The 12638-nt window shown below is 36.9% G+C and overlaps 1 protein-coding gene across 2 annotated transcripts in view; it reads left to right on the forward strand.

Annotated features, from left to right (window-relative positions):
* LOC133240026 (disintegrin and metalloproteinase domain-containing protein 18-like) overlaps positions 1 to 12638 on the forward strand; it is a 104881-nt gene that overhangs the window by 26376 nt on the left and 65867 nt on the right. The window contains exons 11-12 of one of the 2 annotated variants that reach the window (XM_061404550.1): positions 5862 to 5998; positions 9505 to 9688. In XM_061404550.1, the coding sequence (XP_061260534.1) occupies positions 5862 to 5998; positions 9505 to 9688 (321 nt within the window). The remainder of the gene's footprint in view (positions 1 to 5861; positions 5999 to 9504; positions 9689 to 12638) is intronic. The other variant, XM_061404551.1, reaches the window with a different exon arrangement.

Genomic DNA, 12638 nt, shown 5'->3' on the forward strand with positions numbered 1-12638 from the left:
TTTTTTTTTTTCCCTTTTTTTTTCTTTTTCTTTTTAATCCTTTTTCCCTACCTTGAGCAATTGGCTTAACTTTTTCCAGGGCATAAAATTGTGCAACTTCATATCATGGGTGGTGGTGGTTTAGTTGCTAAGTAATGTCTGACTCTTGTGACCCCATTTACTGTATGTAGCCCATCAGGCTCCTCTGTCCATGGGATTTCCCAGGCAAGAATACTTGAGTGGGTTGGCATTTTATTCTCCAGAGGATCTTTTCCACCCAGGAATCGAACCCATGTCTCCTGTCTCCTGCATTGCAGATGGATTCTTTACCACTGAGCCACCAGGGAAGCCCAATCACGGGTAGAAACCTTGCAATTATTGAAGTCCCTGAACACCTTGGTTTAAAGCCATATATGTTACAAACTGCATAAGACATATATCATGCTGTAGTTGAGTGTTCTATAAATGCCAGTTTTATAGACATTGTCTGATAATATTTTTCATGTCTTTTGAACAATTTCCTGTTGTCTAGTGCTTTTATCAATTATGAGAGTTGTTGAAGTCTCCAACTAAATTATGTATGTGTGTGTTTATTCTTTCAATTGTATTCATCGTAGCCTCATATTTTTGCAGCTCTTACATTTGATATGCAAACATTTAAGATTATTATTGAATTTTTTATTACTGCAATATCCTTTGTCCATGATAATCTTTTTTCTGAAGCTAGCTTCATCTGTTATCAATATAGCCTCTCCAGCTTTCTTATGATGAATGTTCATATGTTAAATCTGTTTTCTTAACTGCTTTTGTCTTTATATATTATGTGAATTTCCAGTCAGCAGCTGGACCATGTGTTTTTTTCCTCTGTTTCACCAATCTGTTTCTTTTAATTAGTGTGTTTAGACAATTTGCACTGAATCTAATTTCTGATGCATCTATATTTCAGTTTGTCAACTTAGTATATGTTTTCTGTTTTATCTCTCTTTTTTTGGTCCTCTGTTGCCATTTACAGTTCTCATTTTTTCTAGAACAATTTTTCATATTCTATTTTGATTTATTCATCATAGACATAATAAGCAAGCATGACCCATTGGCCAAATCTGGCCAACCACCTATATTGTAAATAAAGTTCTATTTACAGCTTTATCCACACATTAACCCACTGTGTGTAGGTAATTACAGTTGTGACAAATACTGTATAGTACACAAATATATCCTGTCTCTTTATATAAACTATCAATCTCTTTTTAGTGTTTTTCAATATTTCTCTTTGTAAAACATTTTTCATATGTTCTGTAGTGAGATTACACACGCACAGTGACACGATCACGTACACACGTTTGTTTACCAGCATTTTACTATTTCAAGTAGAATACAGAAATGTTAATACCATATTTATTTTAGATCTGAAATTATGTGCATAATCATAAAGTGGGAAATTTTATAGTATAGTTTGCTTAAATATTACTTCTAAGCAATTAGTAAGTATACACACTAAATTATAATTTTTGTTTTCAACACTGAAACATAATTTTTATTGAAAAAAATCAAATGAAAAATAGTCTATTTTATCTACCCATGTAAGTACATTTTCTGTTCCTCTTTCTTCATTACTGATGTTACAGGTTTTCTTTTATTATCATTTTCTTTCTTGTCTGAAGAGCTTCCTTTAGTCATTTTTTTTAAAGCTTGGTTACTGGCCATGTGTCTCTTAATTTTCCTTCATTTTAGAATGTCTTTATTTCATCTTCATTATTTAAGAATATTTTTGCTGGATGAAAGTCATTTTCAGCACTTCAAAACTATTGTGTTACATTCTCTGTCTGACATTATTTCTAATGTCAGAATTAGAAATAATTCTGACATTAATTCAGAATTAATAGGATGAGAACTCCTATTAATCATTGTTCCTCTGTAAGCAATCTGTTGTTTTCCTTTGGTTGACTTCAAGACATTTAAAAGTTTTCTCTGGCCATCTAATTATGATGTGTCTGATCATGCATTATTTTGAGTTTATTGTTAGAAGTTTTGTGAATCTATTAAATATGTAGATTTGTGTCTTTTGCCAAATTGAGGAGATTTTAAGCCATTTTTTTCTTCAACTATATTTCAGCTATGCATTTTTTTTCTGGGCCACTAATGATATTAATGTTAGGTTTTGTTGTTGTGTTGTCATTGTCCCACTGCTCCTGTATTTCTGTTAATTTTTTCAAAAGCTATTTCTCTGTTTTGAGATTGGATAATTTATACTAATCAGTCTTTAAGTTCTCTGATACTCCCTTCTGTCATCTCTGTTTTTTTACTAAATTCATCTATTGAAGTTTATTTTCTTATTATTGTATTTTTTATCTTTTGAAGTTTTAATTTGGTTCTTTTTATATTATCTTTATTTGATGAGATTTTCTATTTCTTAATTTCCTTTAAGAGTTTTTGCAATAGCTCATTGGAGCATTTTTATGGTGGTTGCTTTAAAATCCTTGTCAGGAAATGCATCTTGGTTTTGCTTTCTGTTGATTGCCATTTCTGACTGCAGTCAAGATATTCCTGGTTCTTGGTATGTGAGTAATTTGGGGCTGTATTCAGAATATTTCTGAGAATTGTCATGAGGCACTGATTTCTCTTTATATTTTCCATTTCTGAAGACAGTTCCTTTTCTAAAATACACATTCTAGGCTAGTTTTATGGGCCATTGCTCACATCCTGATTTAGTTTCCATGGCTTTTTTAATGATATTCTTTGAGACCTTGGACATTATACCATTCATTGGAAGTCTGGATTCTGCTGCTTTTCTCTGACGAGGGTTGATTTTTGTTTGCTTGTTTTGTCGTTCAGTGCTCTTGGTTAAAGTCAAAACAGCAACTCAGCCTCACAGAAGGCAGCTCTGGCCTCAGCTGAGCTCTTCAGTTTGAGGCTGCTAATTGTATGAGTGTCTCAGGAATCAGCGAGAAATGTGGGAGACAGAATTCGGATTATCTTCTTTCTGAAGTTTTCTGCTTGTGTATTTGGCAGTCATAATTTCCTGATATTCACATTTTATATTTTCCAGGCTAGAGATGGTAAAGATTTTGCCCTGAGTTGCCCTGTGATCCCAGATGCCATGTCCATTATACTTGGCCTCAGTCTAAAAGTCACATAAACTCTTTTTAGTTTTCTCTGAGCATAGACTCCTGACCAATGCTAAAAGCTTCTGTTAATCCCAGGTGGACTCCAACTTCTTCACCACCTGAAGTATCTATTATATTCTATATTATAGATTCTAAGTCTCTACTGAACCTGTACCATATTCATTTTCTTCTCTGTTTTCTCCCTGTATTTGTGTACATGCAAACACACACACCACACAACTCTTCCTACCCACCCCCAGCTTTATTGGCTTCCCTGATAGGTCAGCTGATAAAGAATCCACCTGCAATGCAGGAGACCCCTGTTTAATTCCTGGATAGGGAAGATTCCCTGGAGAAGGGACAGGCTACCCTTCCAGTGTTCTTGGGCTTCCCTTGTGGCTCAGCTGGTAAAGAATCCACCTGCAATGAGGGAGACCTGGCTTTGATCCCTGGTTTGGGAAGATCCCCTGGAGAAGGGAAAGGTAGCCACTCCAGTACTCTGGCCTGGAGAATTCCATGGACTGTATAATCCATGGACTGTATAAAGAGTCAGACATGACTGAATGACTTTCACTTTCACTTTCTAGCTTTACTGAGACATAATTGACAAATAAAATACTTATATAATTAAAGTGTACTGTGGAAAATTCTGAAAGAGATGGGAATACCAGACCACCTGACCTGCCTCTTTAGAAACCTGTAGGCATGTCAGGAAGCAACACTTAGAATTGGACATGGAACAACAGACCCGTTCCAAATAGGAAAAGAAGTAGTCAAGGCTGTATATTGTTACCCTGCTTATTTAACTTATATGCAGAGTACATCATGAGAAACGCTGGGCTGGAGGAAGCACAAGCTGGAATCAAGATTGCCAGGAGGAATATCAATAACCTCAGATGTGCAGATGACACCACCCTTATGGCAAAAAGTAAAGAAGAACTAAAGAGCTTCTTGATGAAACTGAAGGAGGAGAGTGGAAAAGTTGGCTTAAAGCTCAACATTCAGAAAACAAAGATCACAGCATCTGGTCCCATCACTTCATGGCAGATAGATGGGGAAACAGTGAAAACAGTGTCAGACTTAATTTTGGGGGGCTCCAAAATCACTGCAGTTGGTGACTGCAGCCATGAAATTAAAAGATGCTTACTCCTTGGAAGGAAAGTTGTGACCGACCTAGACAGCATATTAAACAGCAGAGACATTACTTTGCCAACAAAGGTCTGTCTAATCAAGGCTATGGTTTTTCCAGTGGTCATGTATGGATGTGAGAGTTGGACTATAAAGAAAGCTGAGCACCGAAGAATTGATGCTTTTGAACTGTGGTGTTGCAGAAGCCTCTTGAGAGTCCCTTGGACTGCAAGGAGATCCAACCAGTCCATCCTACAGGAGATCAGTCCTGAGTGTTCATTGGAAGGACTGATGTTGAAGCTGAAACTCCAATATTTTGGCCACCTGATGCGAAGAGCTGACTCATTTGAAAAGACCCTGATGCTGGGAGGGATTAGGGGCAGGAGGAAAAGGGGATGACAGAGGATGAGATGGTTGGATGGCATCACCGACTCAATGGACATGAGTTAGGGTAGGCTACGGGAGTTGGTAATGGACAGGGAGGCCTGGCGTGCTGTGGCTCATGGGGTCACAAAGAGTCGGACATGACTGAGCAACTGAACTGAACAATGTGATAATTTGATACTAGTTATGGAATGATTCCAAAAATTAATCAATATATCCATCAATCCACTTTATTTATGAAAATGCTTAAGACCCACTCTCTTGACAGTTTTCAAGTATATAATCCAGTCTCATCAACTGTAGTCACCATGCTTTATACCATGCACATACACACACAATATCTTTATTTAGGGTATGAATTAAATTTTACTCATAATTTTTTTGATATAGAAAAACTGGGAAGTTCTAAAAAAATTTTGTTTGTAATTTCTAAAAATTTTGTAATTATTAAATAAATGTAATAAATACATTTATTTACATAAATAAATTACACTTATTTATGAAATGAGTGAAATTTTCATTTCATTCATGTGAAATGCTACTCTACACTTCTGTCAGTCTCTTTGGGCTGACATCTCACTCGAGATTTCTTTACCATGGCCTTGCTCGTGTCTTGAACTTCCACCCTATCATTTCTTTACTTCACTCATTATACTACAACCTTTGAACAGGTTCCCAAACAAGCTTGCTACCACTATTCATAATGGTGGGTCATTTCCCAAACTTTGTATCTCATCCTAAGCATCAATGCCACAAATAGACTTTCCTAACTATCTGAACTATACAGTTATGCCCCTCCTCAGAATTCTCTGTTGAAGAATTCCATTTCTTTAGAGCACTTTCCATGTTTTCTTTATATCTGGTAGGTTTGTTGTTACTTTCCAACTAATTTTCTTTCCCCTCTTCTGTAAAATATGCTCCAAGTGTGGACAAAGTTCCTTCTTTTCATACATGTCACTATATTCTCATCTTTTTTATCATAGTGCCTGACCTATGTCTATATTGAACTATATTTGTTAATTGAAAGAATTGATTTAATAAGAAAGTTAAATGTGTTTGATTACATTTTACCTTATCTCATGCTCTTTAATAAATTAACTAGTATGGATATTCAGATTGATGATTTATCAAAATGAAGTATAAATCTGGTCAACATGGAAAAGTATTAAAATATAAAATTTTATAGGAACAAAGCTCTTTTGATGTATTACTTGCTTTCATTTTCTTCTCATATGTTGGTTTTCTCTTCAACTTTCTTTATTTCAGTATCCAGGCACAATAACATTGGAGGGATTTTCAGTTATTATAGCTCAACTACTTGGCCTTAAAATAGGGTTAGCATATGATGACATCCAGGAGTGTTCCTGTCCAACAGCTAAGTGCATAATGAACCATGAAGCAGTGTAAGCCTTGTTTTTCCTCTCAAATTAATGTCACGCACATGTTTGTGCAGTTGATTACAACATGTGAAGAATTTATATTTTATACTCAATCCCACATCAAAAATTGGGAAGGAATGTTGTGCAAGACGAGAAATCACACTAGTGAATTTGTCCATGTGACACAAGACTCCAGAAAGTAGTGGATCCCATAATGAAATATTCACTAAAGGGAATTCGAGGAAAAATGTAAAGACTTATGAGGGCTATGAAATATTGTATTCACACAGATAGTTTTGATGTTTATATTGTTGTTGTATCTGTTGTTCAAAGCAAAATCACCCTTGGCAATGTAACATAGCACTGGTCCCTTTGGCTATTATACTGAGGGGAACAAAAAAGAAGAAAAGATTTGAAGAAGAAAGTAGATGTCCGTATTTGCAGATAGTATGATTGACTACCTACGCAAAGGCAGCAGAATCAGTCAGTGTACCATCAGAACAACAATATCAGAAAATTCATCAGGGTGATCAATCTTGAAAACTAGTCTGTGTACCAGCACTAAGGAAATAGATGACTTACTATAAAATGTCTAATTTTTCCAGAAGTTCATCCATTCAGTACAATTCCAGTCAATATTTTAGGTTATTTTTAAGGAACTGGATGAACTCTGTGGGAGGCATAAAATGGAGATAATAGACATAGATGACATTTTCATGATTATGGAGTGGAATTTATAATCAAAGGAGAGATTTTATTGATGGGAGATATGACATATCTATAGATTGATCAAAATAAAGAGAAGAGGAGGAAAAGATGATGATGTTGGATATAAGGAACACAGGAGCAAAATCATGAAGTAATGTAGAAGAGAATGTAGGATCTAGTGCTTAAGTAGAGGGGCTGACTTTTAATCAGATCAAATCAGATAAGTTGCTCAGTCATGTCCGACTCTTTGCGACCCCATGAATCACAGCACGCCAGGCCTCCCTGTCCATCCCCAACTCCCTGAGTTCACTGACACTCACGTCCATCAAGTCAATGATGCCATCCAGCCATCTCATCCTCCGTTGTCCCCTTCTCCTCCTGCCCCCAATCCCTCCCAGCATTACAGTCTTTTCCAATGAGTCAAGTCTTTGCATGAGGTGGCCAAAGTACTGGAGTTTCAGCTTTAACATCATTCCTTCCAAAGAAATCCCAGGGCTGATCTCCTTCAGAATGGACTGGTTGGATCTCCTTGCAGTCCAAGGGACTCTCAAGAGTCTTCTCCAACACCACAGTTCAAAAGCATCAATTCTTCGGCGCTCAGCCTTCTTCACAGTCCAACTCTCACATCCATACATGACCACAGGAAAAACCATAGCCTTGACTAGATGGACCTTTGTTGGCAAAGTAATGTCTCTGCTTTTGAATATGCTATCTAGGTTGGTCATAACTTTCCTTCCAAGGAGTAAGCGTCTTTTAATTTCATGGCTGCAGTCACCATCTGCAGTGATTTTGCAGCCCAGAAAAATAAAGTCTGTTTCCACTGTTTCCCCATCTATTTCCCATGAAGTGGTGTGACCGGATGCCATGATACTCATTTTCTGAATGTTGAGCTTTAAGCCAACTTTTTCACTCTCCACTTTCACTTTCATCAAGAGGCTTTTTAGTTCCTCTTCACTTTCTGCCATAAGGGTGGTGTCATCTGCATATCTGAGGTTATTAATATTTCTCCCAGGAATCTGGATTCCAGCTTGTGTTTCTTCCAGTCCAGCGTTTCTCATGATGTACTCTGCATATAAGTTAAATAAACAGGGTGACAATATACAGCCTTGACGAACTCCTTTTCCTATTTGGAACCAGTCTGTTCCATGTCCAGTTCTAACTGTTGCTTCCTGACCTGCATACAAATTTCTCAAGAGGCAGATCAGGTGGTCTGGTATTCCCATCTCTTTCAGAATTTTCCACAGTTTCTTGTGATCCACACAGTCAAAGGCTTTGGCATAGTCAGTAAAGCAGAAATAGATGTTTTTCTGGAACTCTCTTGCTTTTGCTATGATCCAGCAGATGTTGGCAATTTGATTTCTGGTTCCTCTGCCTTTTCTAAAACCAGCTTGAACATCAGGAAGTTCACGGTTCACATATTGCTGAAGCCTGGCTTGGAGAATTTTGAGCATTACTTTACTAGCATGTGAGATGAGTGCAACTGTGCGGTAGTTTGAGGATTCTTTGGCATTGCCTTTCTTTGGGATTGGAATGAAAACTGACCTTTTCCAGTCCTGAGGCCACTGCTGAGTTTTCCAAATTTGCTGTGAAACAGTTTCACAGCATCATCTTCCAGGATTTGGAATAGCTCAACTGGAATTCTATCACCTCCACTAGCTTTGGTCGTAGTGATGCTTTCTAAGGCCCATTTGACTTCACATTCCAGGATGTCTGGCTCTAGGTCAGTGATCACACCATCGTGATTATCTGGGTCATGAAGATCTATTTTGTATAGTTCTTCTGTGTATTCTTGCCATCTCTTCTTAATATCTGCTGCTTCTGTTAGGTCCATACCATTTCTGTCCTTTATCGAGCTCATCTTTGCATGAAATGTTCCTTTGGTATCTCTGATTTTCTTGAAGAGATCCCTAGTGTTTCCCATTCTCTTGTTTTCCTCTATTTCTTTGCACTGGTCGCTGAAGAAGGCTTTCTTATCTCTTCTTGCTATTCTTTGGAACTCTGCATTCAGATGCTTATATCTTTCCTTTTCTCCTTTGCTTTTCACTTCTCTTCTTTTCACAGCTATTTGTAAGGCCTCCCCAGACAGCCATTTTGCTTTTTTGCATTTCTTTTCTATGGGAATGGTCTTGATCCCTGTCTCCTGTACAATGTCATGAACCTCATTCCATAGTTCATCAGGCACTCTATCTATCAGATCTAGTCCCTTAAATCTATTTCTCACTTCCACTGTATAATCACAGGGATTTGATTTAGGTCATACCTGAATGGTCTAGTGGTTTTCCCTACTTTCTTCAATTTAAGTCTGAGCTGGATAAATCCATTTATTGTGATAGAATGTTAGGAGTAAGTAGATTGAAACATACACATTACCATCTGTAAAATAGATAGCCGGTGGGAATTTGCTGTATTAATGCAGGGACTCCAAAGCTGGTGCTCTGTGACAACCTAGAGGGGTGGGTTTGGGAGGGAACTGGGAGAGAGGTTTAAGAGGAGGGGACATGTGTTTGCTTGTGGCTCATTTGTGTTGATGTATGACAGAAATTATCACCATATTGTAAAGTAATTATCCTCCAATTAAAAACAAAATTCTAAAAACTTAGCCAAGATTGACATTGTCTCCACCAAAAAGCATTAGTTTTTCATTTGGCGCATCATACAATTCATATTATATATGGTGCATTATATATGGTGCATATATATATTATATTCACATTATATATGGTGCGTATATATATATATTATATTCATGTTATATATGGTGCATTGTTTAGATGTGGTTTTATTAGCTAGGTTTATTTAACCTGAGGATTATTTCATTTTAGACTTTCCAGTGGTGTAAAGATTTTTAGCAACTGTAGCATGCATGAATATAGATATTTTGTTTCAACATTTGAAGCTCAGTGTCTTCAGAAGTTTTCAATATTGAAACCATTCTATCAAAATCAATCAGTATGTGGTAATGGGATTTTGGAAGCTCATGAAGAATGTGACTGTGGCAGTGAACAGGTGAGTGATTAAGACTGAAATCTGAGCACAGTTTTGTATGTTTCTGATAAGCAACCATGGTATATATGGAATAATATATGCAACTAAGTCTTCAGTAGAATTAAGATATAAAAATGAGGATAAATTAAGATGTATGAATCACTTCCACATACCTCTTCAACTGAGAAGATGAGTAGTCATGAAATCTGGGTTTGTACACACCATTCCCAATTATGCCAGCAGAGAATTTTTGAGTATGTGTACTAAATGAAATCTCTTTTAGCCTAAATCTTATGATTTCAGTCTCTGTTTTCTTTATAAACTTCCGAATTTGATCCAGCGTTTTTCTGTCTTTTGTCATTGCAAGAATGTTTAAACATTATAATGGGTTTTTCTTAATTATTCTCAAATATTCATGTATTTCCAGGTTTCAGGATGATCAAAATTTGTTCTTTATAATCTTTCTAAAGATAAATGTAGAATCTATTATACTATATCTCCATCAACCAAATGCGCAATTAACACTATTCTAAACTGATAGGACCAGATATTTAGTTTGTTATGGTATCATTATTTTCTAATATTTAACAATCCCCCCTATTTAAATAAAATTTCTTCATGATTACTCTCCCAGCAGCTATATGACTTTCTCATCCACCAACAAAAATAGCTAACCGCTACTCATTTGTGTAACTTAAATCCTTACAAATTCTCTTAACCATCTACCATTTCCTTATATGTACGTATGTATGTATGTGTGTGTGCGTATATATGTATATATGTTTTCTGACTATCTCAGATTTTCCAGTGTCATCTTAGTTTTTTGCCAAATAGCACTATTAACATCTTGCATTGACATACCCCTGAATATGTGCCAGTTACTTGACAAATCTGATATTCTTAATGAAAGATAAAATGAAGTGGCATAATCTAGGGCTAAATCTACACAATGTGAGTTTCCGCAACTGCAGGCTACAGGTAGACTGATAACTATAGCATATGCTGACAGTGCTCTACCATATTTCCTTGGCACTGATTATTCCTGCAGCATGTTTTTGCTTCATGTACCGGATACTTTGTGATGTAGTGTTTGTTCTGTCCTCAATAGAATGGAATACTTGGGCAGTTATCAAGGAGAACTTAATGTACTCAGGACTAGCAATCAGCCCTCAGATAATTAGGATTGTGGATAATGTCCCCAATTGTTTGCTCTGCATGAGGAAATTCTCTAAAGCATGTTCTGCACCAGAGTTCTACAAACTATAGCCAGTGGACCAAATTCAGCTGCCATTCACTTTTGTAAATGGTACTTTATTGGAATGCAGCCATGCTTATACATTGTCATGTTGTCTATGACTCTTTTTATGCTATAACAATGGAGTTGAATAGTTGCAACAGAGAGCATATGGCATAGCATTTCTACAAAACTGAAACTATTTGCTCTTTCATCCTTTACAAAAAATGTTTTCTGTCCCCAACTCTGTATCATTTCCCAGAGGTATCTGTGGGATATTTTTTTTTTGATTTTAACTTTTTATTTTGTATTGGATTATAACCAATTAGCAATATTGTGATAGTGTCAGGTGAACAGTGAAGGGATTCAGTTTTATATATATATATATATATATATGTGTGTGTGTGTGTGTGTGTGTGTGTGTGTGTGTGTCAGAGAAGGCAATGGCACCCCACTGCAGTACTCTTGCCTGGAAAATCCCATGGATGGAGGAGCCTGGTAGGCTGCAGTCCATGGGGTCGCTGAGGGTCGGATACCATTGAGCGACTCACTTTCACTTTTCACTTTCATGCATTGGAGAAGGAAATGGCAACCCACTCCAGTGTTCTTACCTGGAGAATCCCAGGGACAGGGGAGCCTAGTGGGCTGCCATCTATGGGGTTGCACAGAGTCAGACACGACTGAAGTGACTTAGCAGCATATATATATGTATATATATATACATACATATATATTCATTCTCCCCAAACTCCCCTCCCATCCAAGCTGCCACATAACATTGAGCAAAGTTCCATGGGCTATACAGTAGGTCCTTGTTGGTTATTCATTTTAAATATAGTGGTGTGCACTGACAACCACAAGTTGGTTCTCTAAGTCTGTGAGTCTCTTTCTCTTTTGTATGTAAGTTCATTTGTATCATTTCTTTTTAGGTTCATATGACATATCAGGGATGTCATATGATATTTCATCGTCTATGTCTGACTTACTTCACTCAGCATTACAATCTCTAGGTCCATCCATGTTGCTGCAAATGGCATTATTTCATTCTTTTTAATGGATAAATAATACTCCATGGTATTACAATCCCACTGCTGGGTATATATCCAGAGAAAATCATAATTTAAAAAGATACATGCACTCTAATGTTTATTGTAGCCTGTTTACAATAGCCAAGGCGTGGAAGCAATGTACATGTCCATCGACAGATAAATGGATAAAAAAGATGTGATATATATATATACAATGGAATGATACTTGTGAGATTTAGCTTTATCTTATAGGAGCCATATCTTACAGGAGCTCACAAATTGACATGTGTTAGCTTGCTTCCCTTCCCTAATATCCCATGCCAGTGCTTTGGTGTAAGCAGAATGGACCTTCAAATACATTTGCTCTCAAATCCCTGGAATTTGTGGGTGTGCATATTACATGGCAGAAGGTAATTTGCAGAAGTAACTAAGCATATGGACCTTAAAGAAGGGACATTATTCTGGATTATCTGGGTGGGTCCAGTCTAAGCACATGAGCCCTCAAAAACAGAATGTTCTCCAGGTGAAATCAGAGAGCTGTTACAGAAAGGGGCTCAAAAAGCCTTGGAAAGTGAGAGGGACTCAAACTGCTACTGAAGGAAGACACATGGAAGAATAAGAGGAAATGTTGGTATTTTCTTGGAGAAAAGACTAGTCCTTGGCTGATAGCTACCAAAGCAACAGGATGCTTATTCTCCAAATTGTGGTT

The sequence above is a fragment of the Bos javanicus genome, chromosome 27, assembly GCF_032452875.1.
Source record: "Bos javanicus breed banteng chromosome 27, ARS-OSU_banteng_1.0, whole genome shotgun sequence".
NCBI lineage: Eukaryota > Metazoa > Chordata > Mammalia > Artiodactyla > Bovidae > Bos > Bos javanicus.